At 38.7% G+C, this 20805-nt stretch overlaps 1 protein-coding gene across 4 annotated transcripts in view; it reads left to right on the plus strand.

Annotated features, from left to right (window-relative positions):
- The window catches only part of STXBP5L (syntaxin binding protein 5L), a 203097-nt gene that overhangs the window by 12146 nt on the left and 170146 nt on the right, over positions 1-20805 (plus strand). For all 4 annotated transcript variants that reach the window (XM_056339640.1, XM_056339641.1, XM_056339642.1 and 1 more), the window contains exon 2: positions 5603-5700. In XM_056339640.1, coding sequence (XP_056195615.1) covers positions 5603-5700 — 98 coding nt within the window. The remainder of the gene's footprint in view (positions 1-5602; positions 5701-20805) is intronic.

The following is a 20805-nucleotide window of genomic DNA, read 5'->3' on the forward strand; positions in this document are numbered from 1 at the left end:
TTTTTCTAATGCCGTTTTGAACCTACTGATACTGTCAGCCTTCACAACCTCCTATGGTGGCAAGTTTCAGAAGTTCATTACCTGTTGGGTAAAGAAGTATTTTCTTCTCTTTTAAGCTGATTTTTCAAAACAAATGAAAGGGCTCCGTGTTTTTGCTGAATAACAGTTCCACGTATAGCTTACCCACTCTCTGGATGATGTAAATCTCAGTCTATCCCCCCACAACCTTCTCCACTCCAAACTGAGGTTGCAGCACTTTTAGTCTTTCCTGATAAAGCTTGTGTCCCTCACCCTGAGCATTAACTGCCTTCCCTTGATCAGTTCTGACTTGACTACTTCTTCAGATGTGGAGACTAGAGCTGCATACAGTACTCAAGTAATGGGCTCACAGAGATTTTATAAAGCAGCAAAATTATGCCTTCTGTGTTATTCTTTATACTCTGCCTGATAACGTCCAACATTACTTGGTTTTTTGGGTTGCTGCTGCACATTAAACCAAAGACTTCACAGGAATGCCAACCATGCCCACAAAATCACTTTCTGCATCATAAATGCTAATTCCAAATTCAGCATTGTGTAAGCCTAGTTAAGATGGTTCATTTTTTCCCCTCTAGATGCCTTAGCCTATCCACATGGAAGCTCATTTATCACCTTCTTGCCCACTTACTCAGACTAATGAGGTCTTTCGGGAGTTGGTCACCATAGGTACTGAATTTCACTGTCCAAAGGAGCTTACTAGCACCTATGAACTTGGAGATTTCAGTGATCGCTACCTTTTATACATCATTAAAGATTATGAATAAAATTGGTCCAAGCAGTCATCCGTGGAGTACTCTACTTTTGATTTTTCTTCATGGTAGAAATCTGTTAAGCCTGATCCTTTGTTTTATGTTATCTGACCAGCTTTCAGTCCATAAAAAACCCCTTTTCTTCACTCCCATGAAAACTTTGCTTCTTTAGTGACATTGCTGTGGACTGTTATTGGAAGGCTCATGGAAAACATACATATATTCATATCCCCTTTATTTCCATGCATGCTGACAGTTTCATAGGATTAGAGGAAACTTGTCAGATGGGATTTCCCATTGTAGAAACTCTGCTGGCTTCTGCAGTGATCTTCACCCGAGTGCTTAGTTCATCTTTATTTTACCATCTTGCTAGGGACAGCAATCAGCCTTCCTAGTCTATAGTTCCAGAGTGCCTTTTGTAGATGGTTTTTCCCACGTGACTGTTTCTAGCTTTACACAGAGTAAAAGAACTATATATGGGTATCTTTAAGAAAAAAAAAAAAGATAGTTTTTAGACTATCCTGTGGACATGCTCAGAAGCCCTAGTTCCTAATGTAGGTTGAGAGCTAAATGGAATCCATGGCTTGAGTTTGAAATTTTGGAAAGTTTTAGAAAAGTTGGGAATTTGTCAAAATATATTCCTTTGAAAAATGGAAATTTAACTAATAAAAAAATTTATCTGTTCTGCATCATTTTCTTAGGTTGGAAGCCTACTGATATCTTGTGCTCTTTCCATCTTACATGAGCAGAAAGTAGTCTTACTAATCAAAGATTCCAGGCAGGGAAGCCTAAAAATGAGGGATGTCATGGTCTTATAGGGATATAATGCATCTTTATAAGCACCCATTTTCACCACTACCTTGGTGAAAGCTGTAATCATTGATATTTCTTGATTTCCTACATAGCTGAGTAAAAGGCTTTATAGGTTTCAGTCAATACTTCATCCTCTGTTCCATAAACGAATCAATTACTTGCTTCAGTGAGACTTTTGCATGTGGCACGTTGGTTGCAATTTGGAAGTAGTTTCTACATCCTGAGTCACAGGCTTAGGCTACGTAGTTTGATTTTAACAAATAGACACCACCTCAAAAATTATTTACCTACATGAATTAGTTCTGCTGTCAGATGTTACATAAAACAGGGTATCTAAAATATTAGTAGAAAAGTTACAAATGTTAAGTTTATGCAAATTACCAGGAACAGTTTTGACTTTAAACCCTGTCAGTTAATTGATGCAGTTTGAAGTTTAGTCCTCTATTTTCTGGACTTATTTAGAGGATATAAAAATCACTTTTAAAAAATGGTGTCTTTGCAGTCTTAATACGAACTACCATAGAACAAAAGTTAAGAAAAACTCTTAGACTGGAAATTTTCATTATACAACATATGAACAATTATACTGGATATTGCATATTATTACTAGTGCAATGTTCTGGGTTTTTTTTCAGCTAATGAAATATATCACTGTATCTTAGACAAAAAGAGATTGTTGTTATGTTTTGTAAAGCATATTAAAGTGTTCATTGGTAGAATCCTAGTGAGCCCAAATAATCAACTTCCTATATTCATTTAGGTAAATTGGTTGTGTAAAGATTTCTTTAATGATATATGTGCAATTCACCATAAGAATATTTGCTTAAAAAATTTAAAAGAAATTTTAAAAGAGAATAACAAACCTCAACAAGGATTTATGCTGCAATTGTAGCTGTATTTGTAAATTTCTCGTTTCAAATAAATTATTTCACATATTGCACATAAAGTGTATGTCCTAGGGAGCACAGACTGCCTCTAGAGACAGCATGCTAAAAAAAGGAGACATAAAAGAAAGCTGGATAATGTGGAGAAAAGCAGTCCTGGCTCCATCTGCTGTCTGCTTTTTCTCTCCTTTTCTTTTTTTTTGGCACCTTTTTTAGCACATTCAGAGTAGGTAGGTCCTATATCTCTTCAAACACAGGCAATGTTTTAGGATACTTTTTTCTACTTTTGCCTGCTATTGAGATTAGTTTAATTTTGGAAAAAAGATCTTTCTTTTATGTTTTCTGCTCACCATTGATAGTTTTGGTCTATGTTGTTCTTACTAGACACAACTCAGATTAAGTAAGAACATACTCTTTTTTTGTCACCCTAGAATCAAGGTAATTTTGTGACCTTCCCCTCTTCTTCATCTGTATTAGTAAATGCTGTAAGGAAGCCCAGGCACAGTTCTAGAATCATTGCTCATTCTTAAAAGTATGCTCACACTAGCATTTTCAACGTGTAATTGAAAAATCTACTTCAAGTGCTAGCTTTTTATGTCAATTTTTCTCACAGTCCTTGGAAATAGGAGGGTGGTTGGACCAAGCCTGAGAAGAGTCTGGAGGTCTGAAGTGTTAGAGCTTGTCCCTGTTCTTCTGTTGAATAGGCTTGATCTTCAGAATCACTTCTGAGGCTCTCTAATTTGTGCCAAAATCTCAATTATAAAGGTATCTTTTTCTGTCTTAACTGCATACAGTGTAGCTTGGCTCGCCTTCCAAACTGTTCTTGTCTTTTATTTAGAGTCCTAATAAATATAAATATTTTGCTTGAAAATTTTTATTTACTTGAATGTTCAATAGACTTCAATTTTTATTTTATTTTTATTTATTCTACAAATGGCAGAATTTTGCATACAGAAGAACTTCCCAATTGGAATTAGTGTAAACATTCAAATTTGGAAAACTGCTGCAAAGTAGAAGTAATACCTTTGAGTTAATCCTACAGTTCAAGAATTATTACTGAACTATGATTCTGAAAAGGTGTGTATTACTGTGCTTCTAAAACATAGTTCTGTCTCAATAACAGGACCCAATTAAAATGTCCAAATGAAAAGTCTGACTGTAGATTGTGGAAATACTGAAAATACAAAGGAGATGCTAAATACAAAGGCAAGAATGCAAATAAGTTTTTAAAAATACTGATATTTGCATTCTTAGATCTAAAAAATAGTACTGAAAGCTCGTCATAGCTAAATATCAGGAAAACTTACTGTGACTAAATTGCTAGAAATTAAAATTTTATTACAAAGAAGATTTCTAAAAAATACTAATGAAGAAAGATAATTTGTGAAATACATGTTTTCTCAGATAAGGAGGAACATGTAGTCACAAGAATAAAGTAATTTCAAATATAATAGAAAATTAGTAATGCAGTCAGGCCAAACATTCAACACACTAGAAAATACTACAATTCATAATTCCTGATGTTTTTGTGACATGAGTTAGACCCATTTTTATAGTATGTTAAGTCTAGTTCCAGCTTAGATGTCAGAATACCAAAAAAAATACATTTGAGTAGTCCTACCACTTAAGAAGATCAGAAGGTTAAAAAAAAACCCACAAAGCAAACCAAAGTGGAAACAGAGTTGGGGAGATCTTTGATAAATGTCTACATTAACATAAAAAGTGAGTTACTTTCTACAGCTTACTGAAGTAGCATGTGTTCCTGAGGTTTTTGCTGTCTAGAAACTAATAACTGGGTATTTCTTTAGATGACATTCCTTATCAGCAATAATTAAGATATAAGTAAGATTTCTTTTAAGGGAGTGGTTATTTGCTGAAAAAAAATCTATGTTTGGTTGTTCCCAAACTACTTGTATCAGTTCAAGTGTTTCCAGCTGTAATGGAAGAGTTGGAGTAATACGGCTGTATAGATCATCAGCTGCCTTTTACTCAACAGGTCTGCAATTAAGGAATCATGTTCCCTAGGTACTGCTGAGTGCTCTAGCAGACAGTTCATGAACAAGATAATTTCAAGGAACGAGAAAATGTCTTAAAAACTAAATTTCGTTCAGTTCAAAGTACTTCCTCTCCAATCCCAACCATACTCTAAAAAAAAGAGTGAATCTTAGAGTTAAATATTGTATTAAATATTATTACTAATTATAATAATGGTAATATAATAATAACTCATTTATTTAAATGAAATTATTTGTTACCCAATTTTCTGTAAGCAGTCACACACGCAAAATGAATGACAGTTCATTTTTGTGTGTTTTTGTATAGTCTAGTTGTTTTCAATATTTTTCTTATATTAGTGTTCTCCCTCATCAAATTCTTCCTCATAAGAATCAGACAGGTCATATTGGTCATAACCGTCAGGTTAAGGTAACAAAGTATTATTTGAAGCAGTCTTCAAACTCAGGGATGTGTTATGTCATGCTCAGTTCATTTTTTCCCCAAGGTATCTCCACAAAAATTAGAATTAAAAGCATAGTATTATAAATAAAGATTGAGAAAGGGTGAGTGGTTCAGTTGCTCATTTTGAGAACGTCTTCTCTGGCACCTTTGTTTTTCAAATTGATATTAAGGATTTTTACCACGTAGACTCAATTCAGCTTATTGGTTTATTGGATCTTTTCCCCTGGACGTGTTCCATTTCTTTCCGCTGAAGCTGTTCTGTTGAGGCTGAGGTTATTTGTGACAGTGTTTTAAAAGCATATTATGTGTCTTTTTTTTCAATTTACAGTTCAGCTGTCTTACATATTGAGATTATCTTTCAGTATACCATATAAGCAATATATACCGGCAGTATATGGCATATATTATGGCAATCTACTTTGTTGCAACAAAACCATTTAAAATATTACAGAGTAAAGAGCACATCTAGAAATTGACGAGTGAAATTCACCTTCATGTTCAAAATACTCTTATCTTTTAAAATACATTTCTTGAAATGTATTGCAAATACTACAACATATAGCAAAATACAGATTCTCTTCCTGTACACGTAACATAAAGACATACATGCTGCTACCTGTGGTTACAGTTCAGTCACTTTGCTCATTTGTTCTGTTTCAGACGGTTCGCCATGGTTTTCCTTATCTACCCACTGCCTTAGCTTTTGACCCAGTTCAGAAAATTCTGGCGATTGGAACAAGAACAGGAGCCATACGAATGTATCCTTTCTCATTCAGAGTTTACACTATTCTGTGTATTTGTAATACATTGGTATGAATCATCTTCTGCAAGCACTCAGGTAAGGCTTCATGTTGTTATATTCTACTTTATTTTGCTTTGCTAGATGGACTAGGAAAGGGTGTGCTGTTGAGGAATTACCATTAGGTCCTTCAGATGTCCAGAGAAAATTATTTGACTGAGTTTTTGGCATATGGTTTTGGCATACATTGGTTAATATAAAGCTGTATTAATTGTTGTTTGCCAGCATGAGAAGTAGACGCTTTTCAGTATGCAAAGGTAGACTACAAAGTGGTAATGAGCAAGTTGTGCATGTTGTGCTAGCAGTAAATAAATTCATTACTGCAATGCAGTTAGCCAAATGTAGACATCTTCACACTAGATACCGATATATGAGTTATTGTTTAGACTCTTCCAAGTGAATGGTGGGAAATAAGTGATTTTAGGGTAGAATTCATCTCCTCCTAGAGGAGAATGTAAACACTCTGAAAGTGTCTGTTTCTCTTCATTAATTATAAATGTATATCAGTGCCAGCTCTTTTTTTATACAGTAGGAATTTCAAGTTAGAAGTCTACGTGGAATAAATTCAATATGAATGTAATAAAAAATTTGAAAACTTTGATTTAAAAACAAATGTCTGAGAATATTTAAATGTTACATAATTCAAAATGTTTCTCTGCGTAATTTTCTTAGTTTGTCATAATTCCAGTGTATTCCATTTCAGTGAAAATACCTATAAAGTAAGGAAAAAAAGAAGAAAGAATATTACAGGAGGGTTTAAAAGTTATGTGATATGAAAGGAATAAACCAGTATTTTTTACAACCTTTTTGTAGGCAAATAAATTCTGGGTTTCAAGTAGGGGACAGTGCTGTATAAAATACCAGCCTAATCTTTTCTGGTTCTTTTACTACCATTGTTCCCAAGGTAACTACAAACCTAATGAACCCAAAGGCAGGTTACAAAGAAAAGAAAAGTCTCCTCCTGGAGAATCACTCTGTGCTTCATGTAGCATGACTAAAATTTTGTTTCCTCCATTTTGGGGCACTCTTGTTCTGAATAGTCACATTTGCATAAGCCTCATTTTCTGTCTGATCCGGTACTTCTCACAAGACTCAACTAAACCTCTAGTTATGCAACAAGCTTTGCTTTGGTAGTTCTGCTCTTAATATCTACCTGTATGAAGCAGATTGAATAAATTCTATTCAGTTCTGAAGAGGAAAATCCTCTTGAATTTGTGCACTTCTGGAAAAGTGCAAGTCTAGTAGTCATGCTTTTTTCTTTTGGGAGGTAGGCAAGGTTAGAGGGCCAAATCCTTGTCTTTGGAAACTTCATTGTTTTCTTCTGTGAGTGGGGCTATTGGGAATTCCATGGGTAATGTAGGTGTAAGAAGACGACCTTGCAGAAGGCTGACTGCTGAGCCCACCTCTTCTTTCCATCTCAGCAACCTGGCTTTTGTAGGAGCAGTGCTGTTTCTGGCTAGGTATCCTATACCTTTATAAATCCCTCCTTTGAGAAAAATGCAGGTACAGAGCCTGAATTAATACAGGTTCATGTAGAATTAAGTTAAACCTGCATCTCCTCTGCACAGGAATGGAACAAGCAGTGGACAATTAGCTGTATTCCTAACCTTCTGTAAAACTCTCTATAATCTTCTATGGAAATTAATTCCAAAGGGTGAGAGGAAGAAGGGAGAAGAATGTTTTTCAAAGCACCCTTCCCTTTGCTATCTCTTCTCCAGTTTTGCTAGCAAACCCCTACATCATTCCCAGAAAATTTTCTACCAGTTCTAGTATCTGAATCAAATAAGAACACAAGATTACCAGGGAATTTGCTTATTTATTTTTTTTTAAGAGATGTCGTTTCATAACATAAGTGCTTCTCAGCTTAGGCACACAGCACCTGGTTTGCTTAATTGAGAACTGAGTTAATGGAAGCTGTGCTTTGAAGACAGAGGGTGCCATAAAAAGAATTACTTATTTATCCATTTTAACTAAGGCTTCTCCAGTTGGCTGTCAAAAGTTCACAGAACATATTATGTAAAAAGCCTAGTTGTGGACTAATAACTTTGCATTTGTACACAAGGCTGAGCAGTTATCGATGAAACAAGGCCTGGGACCATGCACAGAACACTACTCATTTAATCCAGTCTTGGGGCAACCATTTGTAATTGTTGAAATCGGGCAATAATATTCAAGTCAAGATGTAACGGGTTGAGTATTACATCTGAAAATACAATTCATAATGGAATTTTTAAAGCAAACTGAGAAAGTATTGATTTTAATGGCTCTGAGTCTTCCAAGTATTCTGTAAAAATACTTGTTAACAGAGCCACACAGTTTCATTCTGCCGTGAATCTGTTGGGTAACAGAAATAATTCATTCCACGCATACGTTGTGTTTGGCTGGTGCTTCTAAACAGTACTGTGGATGGAGTGAAAGGACACACTATTGGGCTACCATCAGAGAAATGCACCCAAGTAGTTAGTTGTTTGTTTATTGGAAGCACCAAAAGGGCCTGGTTTGGATCAGACTCTGTTGCACTGGCCAACACAAAGGCATAGCAAGACAGGATTTATGTTTAGTATTTATGTGATGATGTAGAACAAGTTTTCCTGTGACTAGTATGTCATATAATGGTACTGTTGCTTCCCTGTTTTTCTAGAAGATTCACAAAGTATTGGTATTTCTATTGGTCACAAGTTAACATGTCTCAAAGGACAGGCTGTTTCAAAGAAAATGAAATGTGTACCTCTGTGTTGTGAATTAATGTTTAACATCACACCTTCAGGTGATCATTTCAAATGATCCAGTAGCAGTACTGAAATTCACTATGCTAAATTGGCCTGGAATAGAGTATATTATTCATAAGTCACCATTAGAATACAGAGATAAATGAAAATTCATTTTGGTATGACAGTCAATTTGTCTCCTAGATTTCTTTTCAAGCTGCTTTAGATGCAACTGCTATAGCTTCTATAGCAATGGGAATTGCTGTTGCTATGCTCTACTGATCCTAGCAGTCTCTGTGGGATTCTTAAGGAACTTCAAACAGCCATGTAGGTTTTACCTGCACTGATGACTGCTGGGTACCAGATCCTCACAGGGGCAGCTATGCTCCGGCCCACAGAATGCGCTGCAAATCACCGACGAAAGAGTATCTTCCTATTACCAACACAAGCTAACAAAACCTGCAAATAAAGGGCAAAAAACCCGCTCTTGAAACAATTGCTATGCCATCTGGTTGTTCTTTTCTTTTGCCCTAAACACAGCAAATTTTATTTCCCTTCTGAGGACTTTTTTCCTATTTGAAGCCTGTTCTCTCCTCCCATACCTTTGATCATTGCTCAGATCATTGCTTGATACCACTCTACCTGGACTATCCTTGCTTCAGGCAAACACATTCAGATGAAGAGGAGCTATGAAACTGAATTCCTTTTCTTATCATCTCCATATCCTTCTCTAGTCCCAGTCTGGAGAATCTTCTGACATTGCACACGATAAAGTGTGCAGTCTCTGGTTACTATCAGAGAAGGTTCTGTATCATCGTACAGGGGGGTGAGAAATTAAGATACTTGGTCAGACTTAAGTCTCTTCCTCATTTTAGAGGAAAAGAAGTCATCTAGGGGTTTGTCACATTCTCAGTCTGAATAGACAGATTAAAATTAGTGTGGTTAGCACTGATTATTCCAGTATCTGATCTGAAGAAGTGGCATCTTTCTCTCAGATTTCCAGACGCATATTTCTATGTTGTCATTTGTTCATCACACAAATGCTTGTTAAAATTCATTATAGCTACTCCTTTGGACTTCTTCTATCACATCAAATATTTACTTAGCCAGTACAGTCACCTACTTCAAACATACAGAATAAAACATCTAAATATTTTTGTACTGAGCTGCTGATTATTTGGTGGTCAGCTGCAGTAAGAAATTCTGGAAGAGACTCTTCTATAGCTATTACCATTTTTGCTTACTAAGAAATGGGAGAAAGTTTGTCTTAAATCTAGTGCAAAGAAAACAACTTACGGGGTCCTGAATGGCCTCCACACCAATGAAAGCTTATCCATTATCAAACAGGTTTAAATTAGTAATATGTCTTTGGACATATTTAGTGTTGTCTGTTGTTGTCATTAATACATATTCTTTAGACTTACGGGCTTCATGTTGTCATGGATGCAGGTTATGGGGCATGCAAATCTTCATTTTCACTGTTTCCCGCTTGAGTAAAAAAGCAAACCATCCACAACGCATGCAAGGCTTTTCTAATAGACATAACAGTGTGCTGTATTCCAATCTTACCCGACAATATAGTAGCCTTTTTATACCTAAGCTTAGCTGCGTGGTCCTGACACTTCCTTTGCTCTGGCTCTGATGCTCATCACATATTTCTGTAAGCAATCCAATTCATTAGCCTGGTAAAATACTACGTCTTTGCTGTGTTACTTTTTTTGCCGGATGAATGAACTGAATTATCTGGTGCTTACCTCTGGTGCTAGTCAGGAAGATGCATAAGGACACTGGTAGGAGTGCATAGTTGGGACTGAACAGAGGGAGACAGACGAAAAATAGAAATTTTGACAGTAGAGAGCAGGTTATTAGATTGACTTGTCTTACTATGTGAAAATGAATCCCAGAAATCCAGCTATGGCAGAATGCAGTTGTCTACGAAATTTGCTACAAAATGTAGAAATAACCTTTCAATTTTGAGTGGTATGGAAGATAGCCTATCTTTGCTTATATTTTTAAAAATCTTCTTCATGTAAAGCCATTTGCAAATCACAACAATTCTACAGGCTCTGCTCAAGAGAGTTTCTGCTTTAGGATTATATTTGGAATAAGTTTTCTGGCCGGTTTTATGTGTTTCTTCCAATACTTTGATAGCAAGGGTGATTTTTAAATGTCAAATACAGTACAGCAATACTTACTTTACTAGGTACTTTTTGTGAAAAACAAAACATGGCTTCAGTATGGCCAAGAAGGCCAATAGCACCCTGGCCTGTATCAGAAATGTTGTGGCCAGCAGGACTCCCAAAGTGATCCATCCCCCCGTATTCGGCACTGCTCAGGCTGCACCTCAAATTACCTGTGTTCAGTTTTGGGCCCCTCGCTACAAGAAAGACATTGAAGTGCTGGTGCATGTCTAAAGGGCATCAAAGCTGAGGAAGGGTCTAGAGAAAAAGTCTAACGAGGACCAGCTGAGGGAACTGGGGGTGCTCAGCCTGGAGACAAGGAGGCTTGGGGGAGACCTTACCGCTCTCTACAACTACCTGAAGGGAGGTTGTAGCGAGGTGAGTATCAGTCTCTTCTCCCAAGTGACAAGCAATAAGACAAGAGGAAACAGCCTCGAGTTGTGCTGGGGGAGGTTTAGATTGGATATTAGGAAAAATTTCTTTACTGAAGGAGTTGTCAAGCATTGGAACAGGCTGCGCAGGGATGTGGTTGAGTCACCATCCCTGGATGTATTTAAAAAAATGTGTAGATGTGGTGCTTAGGGACATGGTTTAGTGGCAGACTTGGTAGTGCTGGGTTAACGGTTGTAGTCAATGATCTTGGGGTCTTTTCCATCCTAAAATGGTTCTATGGTTCTATAAGATTATCCCAGTTCTTTCTATGAAACAGCCAATAATCATATATTTGATTCCAGAGTTACTATCCCAAGTACAGGGGAAGGTGAAATCTAAACCTGATACAGCTCTGTTGAACAGCATGGATGTACAGCAGCAGCTGATGTACACAGAGAGACTTCATTACCAGGAGGTAAAACTTGAGGGTGTTTGTGCACACTAGAAAAAAATCAGGCAAAGAAAACAAGTACCACTAATGAAATCATCACCTGCAGAGTTCTGAGGAGGCATGGAATTTTACAGTAGTTAAAGAAAGTGTGGTAAAGAATGTTGGATATCAGGCTGGATGTACTTGAAGAGAATATAACTTGAGTTGAGGTCTGTGAGAAGGATGGCATAACATCTAAATATAAAGTGTGACAGATTTACTCTCCCTGGAACTGCTGTCTCTTAATCTAAGCAAGGTTTCGGTAGATTTATCCTTAAAATAAGCCAACTGTGTTCCATGCTGTTTACTCTATGAGATTTATTGGGCAGATGGAATGGGGGAAGCACAGACAAGATCATAAACCCAAAGTTCTGTTGTTTGACTTGGAAGAATCATTGATGCGTTTCATCTTTATCTCATTGTGGAATATATTTGGGATTTTTCCAGAGCATTTGAGTGATTCAGGAACACAAACCTCTCTGAGAGTCAGTATTCCTAACATAAGTTCTTTTAAAAATCCCTCTGGGAATCAACACATACATATATGTATTTTCATTTGCATAGATAAATAAATCAGTTAGTGCAGAAATAAGTTTATTGTCACTCTACAAGAATAAAAAAATACTATGAAATACCTGTAAACCAACAAATACGTCTATGTATTTTCATATGCATAGAAACCTAAATAAGTTATTATAGAAATTAATTTGTCAATCTGCAAGAATAAAAAATGTTATAAAAGGTATAACAATAATCAAATTTACCTGTATGATTAAATCTGTCTGAACCAGCATTTAGGGAATTTTAAATCTATACCAAGATTACGATGCATGTGGTTATGTGTGCACTCATGTATGTATACATATTAGGTCTCTGCATATGTGCATAAATTTAGGTCCATTGGTCTCCCAAGCCTCTTTCATGCTTTTTGAGTATGCAGTTTAAATATACAGTTACATCTAAATGTACTGGGCTTCCGTCATGTTCGGTTGCTATTTATCCAGGAGGTAAAAATGGAATCTGACATCTGGAAACAAACCTACTAAGAAAAAAATAGATTTTCATATATTTGGAGGAGCGCACAAAAGTGGTATACAGGTGGATGGATCTGGCAGCATTTTAAGTTGAGCTGAATGACTGCATTTATAGATAACTGTCTGAAAAAAATGCTTTCTGAATGTTTGTTGCAAGAATTTTATTGAGTTTAATTAGAAAAACAACTTCTGTGATATTGAAATGATGACTAGTGGTGATAGTCAACCATTTCAAAGAAGTGATGTGTCTTAATTAGACTTTGTGTGAGCTTCAGAGCTTTCCCTACCTTTTTTGTTCAAAACTTTGTCATCAGCAGAAGTGTTGTCATGCATAGGAAGGAATGCATATCAACATGCCCTCCTTTCCAGTCTGCTAATTATCTTTTTTAGACAGCTATCCATGACCTAAATTTGCAAGCATCCTTAAAACACAGAAATTTGTAGTCATACTATGCACTTAGTTATTTATTTTGACTCTTTCTTATTTTGCTTTTATCTGGCAAAATACTCTTGATGGGAGAGAGAATTGGTATTTCTCCAAACAACTTAGGAAAACTCATATCTATTAAAAAGGCAAACCCAGAGTACATAGGTACCTACGTACACTGGGAGTCTTTCAGCGTTGTGAAGAGAGACCTATTTCTGTCTAGCTATAAGCATTTATTCCATTTAAATTCTTGACGACTTCTCAAAGTTAGGTGCCTTTTTGCACATATGTTGTTTATGGAGGGAGGCCATGGACAAAAGGGAGCTGTGGAGAGTTGGATGCCCATCGTAAGGTAGAAAAGCTACAGTGCCTCTGAATGTCTCTGTATTGGGAATACCCATGTAGAAGGTCTTAGGAAATTTCTGGAACCAAAGAGATCTGTCTGTGAGGATCTTCTGAAGCAAGGAACATGAACCACATGTTGGTGGTTCAGTATGAGCTAGGACAGACATAGTTGCACACTATTTCAACCAAAAACTTAGGTACAGGTGTAGGACAAATGCATAGTTTTTTTCCTGAGGTCTGGAAAATGGGGATATAGACAAAACAGAAACTAGGATCTCATTCAGGAGAGGGGGATGGAAAGATTTCCTTGAAGAGGTTATTCTCCCTTATCCATGGCCAGCTCAGTCCCTCTTTCCTTAACTGTGACCTAGTTTCACTCCAGTTCTTATGGTTCTTAGATTTCTGTTCCTCAGCCCTGACTTGTCTTTTCTTAGTGGCAGCAAATAAGCAATATTCGTTCAGTCTCCACCTTTCTCCTGATCTGTGCAAAACAGCTTCTGAATGACATATTTTTCTAAGGAAAGTGTTCAAGTTAGGATACAAGATGTTTCCCAAGTGCTTCAGATACAGCATTCAAAACCACACATGACTACAGAAGAAAGAATCAAAAAAAGAGCATCACGGGAGAAAGCTTGCCTGAAAGAGATTGTGGATCAAGAGCTCCCAGAAAGTGAATAGCTGAAACAGCTGAGTCTTAGGGGGCATCAAAAAAAAAATGAAAGCATAGCATCAATCTCCTTATCCAGAAGGAGCACAGGGAGGGGGAAATGACCCGGAAATGTGGGGATCCTGTTCCTTTTTAATGTTGTTGTGAAGGGAGAGCAAATGTAGTTATATGTAGAAGTCATCACCACTTAAGCACATTTCTGTGAACCCACCCAATCCCCTTCTGGACACGCAGAAAGTTCGTTGACCTCCTCAATCATGTACGTGAGTACAATCCTTAGTGCTTGGATAATTTGGAAAATGTGGGAGGTAGTCCTTCAAAAAGAACCAGCCCTTTCTGTTCCTCTCTGAATGGAAAGGCTGCCCTGGTCCTTGCAGAGGTTTTACAAGGGTCAGAGGCACCTGTGACTGGGAGAGAACTGGGAACATCAACTCCCAGTCTGTTACATAGCCCCTTGCACTCAGACAAGCACTTTTGACTTCATGCCTATGTGGCCTCAGTCAACGCAGAAATGGGCTCTGCCATTGTCAAGGCATATTCTCAGGATCCAGGAGCACAGAGATTGTGCAACATCATTCTGGTGTAGACAAGCACCCAAACAGTGTTAAAAAATCCTGTACCTGATGGTAAATAAAGCATTAGTCTTCATCAGCTCTTAGGCCAGTTAGGTAAGGCACAGACATTGTGCCTTCTGGTGTAGCCTGTTAAGATGCTTATAAGTCTAACACTGGTGGGCCTCCAAGGCTTGCATAGCGTGAGGTCATAGTTCATGAGGTTTAGGTAGTTACAGCAACCCTGGGTTGTGCACCAGATGGAAACATGGATTCCATGAACTTGCTTTCTCCTTCATAGTTCAAGAATCCACAGAGATCAAAGGCTTGGAAGATTTTCTTGGTGTCCTCCGCTATTACTATTTGAAGAAAGATAGTTTGAAGAATGGTATCTGAGGCAATCAGTCACCCCTGGTGGACTTACTCTTTGCAAACTAGGTACCGACTAAAAAGTAAGAGTTGGAGCTGCCAGGCTCCACAGGGTGATTGACGCTCTTGAAAACAGGCATAGACTTCTGAAGCTACATGAAAGGCTGATGAAGTCATGGTACTAGCTCACAGCACAGGGGCTTTGCAACTGGGCTCCGCGTCTGAAAGTTTTGCATCAACAGCTGACCATTTCGCATCTAGAGGATAATGCTGTCCCACAAATCCAAACTTGTTTTCTGGGACCAGAACCTCCCATTAATCATACATAAAGCAATCATGGTGGCAAGTACTCCCAAAAAATCATTCTGCCCATCTTTTTCCACAAAAAAAGGAGGTCCAGGAGGATGGGTGCATTAAAATATACTTCCAGCATAGCATCTGCAGGTGCAAGGTTAAATTGCATTCTTCTTCTGAAGCACCTCACAGAGTGTATTGTCCAGACTTGTACTAGGGAGGTAGGCCAGGAAGCAGTTACCATTGTGCCACTCAGAAATGGTACAAGCAGGAACAAGAAAACTAAAAATAAGAATGACCTTACTGAGCAGTGGTGGCATGGGCAGTGAAGTGCTAAAGTCATCTCTGAGAGAGGCGCTGAAGGCCAGCATAGCGCTCCCTAGATAGTCTGAAACTAAGTAAGCAAATGTTTGTGGGTAAGTCCCTCTTGAGCAAATGTTCAAACCAGATATCAAATTTGAATGAAACCACCTGAAACAGGTAAAATGAAAATGTGACAAGTCTCAGCACAGACTTCTGCTCCCATTATAATGTAGACATAACCAATGCATCTGGAGATTTCTTCTGGAAAGAGCCATGAATAATGCAAGATGGTGAGTTTTATCTACCTATTTTCAATTAAGATCCACTGTACCAGCTTGAATGATCCTCTGGCCACGTAGGAAACAACTAATATTGTCATCATATTTCACAGGGTCATATACAAGTGCCAGATTTATCCGTCACCTCTTAAAGTGATGGAAGAAACTCTGAAACAAAATCAGACAGGAAGCATGCCTGCAGTGTGAAATACCAGAAAGTCAGCTTCAGTAGCTTGGGAGAGTGACTTCATTTGAGAAGCGCATGGGTAGTTGTATCTTTTTTTGGATGTTTTTGGGAACTTCAGTGTCTTTTTGTATGGGTTAGGTACCTCAGAAGTGATACTATGACAGAGGAGAAATAATTAAAAATAGGAAGATAACCAACAGCAGTTTGCAGAAAGTTACTAGTTTTCTCTCGGCAAAGTGAATCATAGAAAAATTTATGTTGGAAAGGACCTTTAAAGGCCGTGGAATCTAACCCCCCTGCATTGAGCAAGGACATCTTCATCTAGGTAAGGTTGCTTAGAGCCCCATCCAACCTGACCTTCAGTGTTTCCACGGATGGGACATCTACCACCTCTCTGCACAACCTGTTCCACTGTTTCACCACCCTCATTGTAAAAAATATTTTTTTTATATCTAGTCTAAATCTACCCTCTTTTAGTGTAAAACCATTTCCCCTTGTCCTATTGTAACAGGCCCTGCTAAGAAGTTGTTCCCCTCTTTTTTTTTATAAGCCTCCGTTATGTATTGAAAGGCCATAATAAGGTCGCCCCAGAGCCTTCTCTTCTCCAGGCTGAACAACCCCAAATCTCCCAGCCTGTCCCCATAGGAGAGGGGCTCCAGCCCTCTGAGCCTTTTTGTGGCCTTCTCTGGATCCACTCCAACAGCTCCATCTCTCTCCTGTGCTCAGGGGTCCAGAGCTGGAAGCAGTGCTACAGGTGGGGTCTCACCAGAGTGGAGTCGAGAGGCAGAATCACCTTCCTTGACCTGCTGGCCACACTTCTTTTGATGCAGCCCAGGATGTAGGTGGCCTTCTGGGCTGCACACACACATCGTCAGCTTGCGTCCGGCTTTTCATCCACTAGTACCCCCAAATCCTCCTCTGCAGGGCTGCTCTCAATTCCTTCATCCCCCAGCCAGTACTGATTCTGAGGGTTGCTCCGACCCAGGTGCAGGGCCTTGTCTTTGGCCTTATTGAACCTCATGAGGTTCACAGATGCCCACTTCTTGAGCTTGTCCAGGTTCCTTTGGATGGCATCCCACCCCTCAGGTGTGTCAGGGAGGGTGCACTTGATCCCGCTGTCTATGTCACTGATGAAGATATTAAACAATACCGGTCCCAATATGGACCCCTGAGGGACACCACTTATCACCAGGTTCCATCTGGACATGGAGCCATTGACCACTACCCTGCAACCAATTCCTCATTCACCAAACAGTCCACCCATCGAATCCATCTCTCTCCAATTTGAAGAGAAGGATGTGGTGGGGGACCATGTCAGAGGCCTTACAGAAGTCCAAATAGATGACATCCGTGCTCTTCCCTTGTCCATTGATGTAGTCACTTCATCATAGAAGGCCACTAGGTTGGTCAGGCAGGACTTTCCCTCAGGGAAGCCATGCTGGCTGTCTCGAAACACCTCCCTGTCCTCCATGTGCCTTAGCATAGCTTGTAGGAGGATCTGTTCCAGGACCTTCCCGTGCATAGAGGTGAGGCTGAGAGGTCGGTAGTTCCCACGATCCTCCTTTCTACCCTTTTCAAAAATGGGTGCGATGTTTCACTTTTTCCAGTCACCAGGGACCTCACCTGACTGCCATGACTTTTAAAATATCATGGAGAGTGGCTTGACAACTACATCATCCCTTTGTGGTTAGCACTGACTAAGACTTAACCAGCAGAAGGTGATGCGAGTGTATAGCCACAGCAGCTGGAATCATATGGCAAAAGACACATGCTCTAATGCTGAAGAATTTATTTCACATTTTTGCTCTAGCCCCACAGTGTAAAGGAATGCAAATTATGTCTGTGCCAGGCTTCTGAATTACGCTCTGTGTTGTTACAATAACGTCCTGGGTGCCTCTGCTGATTTTGCATTGATATGCAAAGATTACAACAATAAAGCCATCCATAGTAACTACTTTAAAGACTAACTATAATAAACAAAGTACACATCATTTAAAGAATTGCCTGTCTGCCATTGTGCTAACATTGTACTAAAATACTGTAAGCCAAGGCGGACTTGGCAAGTCAGCTCTCAGTGATGCTGGGTTTTGATAAAAGAGGAGGTCCCTTCTTTTATGTTATGTCCTTCTTACTCTATGAATGTTTTCTTTATAGGCATGCTGCATTAGGTATTACATCCCAGATTTTGCAATTACGGTGTCTTTCCTTGATTGTTTCTTGTGGTGGGTTGACCTAGCCAGCAGCTAAGCAGCACATAGCCATTCACTTACTCCCCCCAGCAGGGCATAGGAAAGAACTGGAAAAGCAAAAGTGAGAAAACTCGTGAGTTCAGATGGCGACAGTTTAATAAGTGAAGCAAAGCTGTGCCTGTAAGCAAAGCAAAATAAGGAATTTACTCACCGATTCCCATCAGCATGCAGATGTCCACCCACTTCCTGGAAAGCAAGGCCTCAGCATGTTGCACGGTTAGTCACTTGGGAAGGCAAATGCTGTAGCCGCAAATGTCTCTGCTTCCTCCTGGTTTCCCTGACCATCATACTGAGCATGCTGTTATATGGCAGGGAATATCCCTTTGGTCACTTTGAGTCGGCTGTCCTGGCCGCGTCCCCCTCCCAAACTCTTGCATACCCCAGCCCACTCACTGTGGCAGGGTGGGCAAAATAAACTCTTGGGTTTTTATTAAGACTGTTTTAGTCATATCTAAAACACCCCACCATACAGGCTGCTATGGAGAAAATCAGCTCCATCCCAGCCAGGCGCAGTACACTTCTCAAAAATTCTGCAGTACTGTTTGTTTGAACAGTTTTCAAACAATGATGACTGGAAATCTAGTGGTCTTAATGTGCTTTCATTGTAAAACTGCTGTCTTGAGCAGAAACAGTATTTCACAAACTTCTCTCTAATTATTGATAATAATTGTGCTTCCTGATAAACAGTATCTGGGATATTTTCATTTTACTAAATAACTATTAGCAAGTATCTGTGTATATTTGTGTTGCTATTCAACATTAGCCCTAAAAATGCTCACAGATAACATAAGAAGGAAATACCGGAATTTGATTCTTTTGTACTATGGTTGATTTCTGGGACTTTTTTGTGATTGCTCCAAGAAAGCTAAAGCCCAGATCACCTAGTAGGCTGCTAACTTTCAAGCACTATAGCAGGTGCATTTTAAATGCTAAGATTTTTAGAGGAGTTTGAGTTTCTGTTTTGTTATTTAGCTTTATTTTCTACAATGCTAAATTGATAGTGCTATGACATTATATTTACATATTTCAATTGCTTCAGTAAATAAGGATTGGCTAAATTATGTGGTCTTATCTGAGACGTCAATTTCAAATGCATTGTGCTTTTATTATGAGATGAATCACTGTGTGGCAGATGTATACTAACATTTTAGTAATTTAATGTATTAGGCATGCACATGAATAACTTTACTCAACTATATAGTCTCTTGGAAGCCTATGATTAGAACTTAACATAGTTTTTTAAAATAATTATCTTTAATTTTTTTTCTTTATTATTATTTGCACCATGTAAGTTCACAGGTTCAAATAATTTCTTGATTTCAGATGTGGGTAGATGTTTGCCCCGGTTCCCATTACATTATAACAAGAGTGTTTTTTCACAGCAGTTTTATTAATCTTAATTTGTAGAGTTTGAGAGATTTCACTTGATGTTAAATTCTTATTGCTAAGGGGTGGCTAACAATACATTAGTACTTTGACTGTTGAGGAACTTGATTTAAAACATGTGATTTGGTTAGGGGAAATGTCCTATGTTCCTTCCACAGACGTTATATGCTCCAATCGGTAGATTTACATACTTTTAATGCCAATTCATTTTATCTTACTAGCCAAATTCATGAGAGGGGCATCATTTTGAAACCCAAGAATGTAGTCTCTTAGATAAAAATTCAATTAAAACTTAACTTTGAATGTGGCCATTTTTAAAGTAAGTGCTAGAATGAAAAGGGTTTAGGTGCCATTCATGAAATCAAGCAAGCAAAGTAATATTTATTTCCCAGTAGTATATTCACAAGAGGCTTCTGGTAGATAAGAAGACAGAGAGTTTACCTGTGTCTTATTCCACTGTGGAGAGTAGCCTAACCACCAGTACGTAAATAGGGCATAAGCAGGACCTGTGAGCCCAGGCTGGAGCAGGTTTGCTGGCAGGTCTTGTGGCCCCGCAGGGGACCCACGCTGGAGCAGTTTGTGCTCGTGGGGGACCCACGCTGGAGCAGGGGAAGAGTGTGAGGAATCCTTCCTCTGAGGAGGAAGGAGCAGCAGAGACAACATGTGATGAACTGACCACAACCCCCATTCCCTGTCCCCCTGTGCTGCTCAGGGGGAGGAGGTAGAGAATTTGGGAGTGACATTGAGCCCTGGAAGAAGGGAGGGGAGGGGGGGGGTATGTTTTTAAGTTTTGATTTTATTTCTCATTATCCTACTCTGATCTGAATGGTAGTAAACTAATTTCCCCAAGTCAAGTCTGTTTTGCCCATGACAGTAATTGGTGAGTGATCCCTCGTCCTATGTTGACACATGACTTTTTGTCACATTTTCTCTCTCCTGCCCATCTGAGGAAGGGAGTGATAGAGCAGCTTTGGTGGGTGCCTTGCATCCAGCCAGGGTTAAACCTCCAGACCATCTATGCTTGTAAGCTATTTTTCAGCTTATAGTGTTTTGCTTTGCAGGAAAAGCAAGCCCAACCATGGTAGGAGACTTGCACTCCAGTCTGTGCTCAAGGAGTGTTTATAAATTTTATTTTGAACAGTGATTAGGTGCAATAATTCTAACATCAAAAGTTATTCTCATTTTTGTAGATCATGTTAACTTGGCAAGACAGATTGAATATCT

The sequence above is a fragment of the Falco biarmicus genome, chromosome 5, assembly GCF_023638135.1.
Source record: "Falco biarmicus isolate bFalBia1 chromosome 5, bFalBia1.pri, whole genome shotgun sequence".
Taxonomy (NCBI): domain Eukaryota; kingdom Metazoa; phylum Chordata; class Aves; order Falconiformes; family Falconidae; genus Falco; species Falco biarmicus.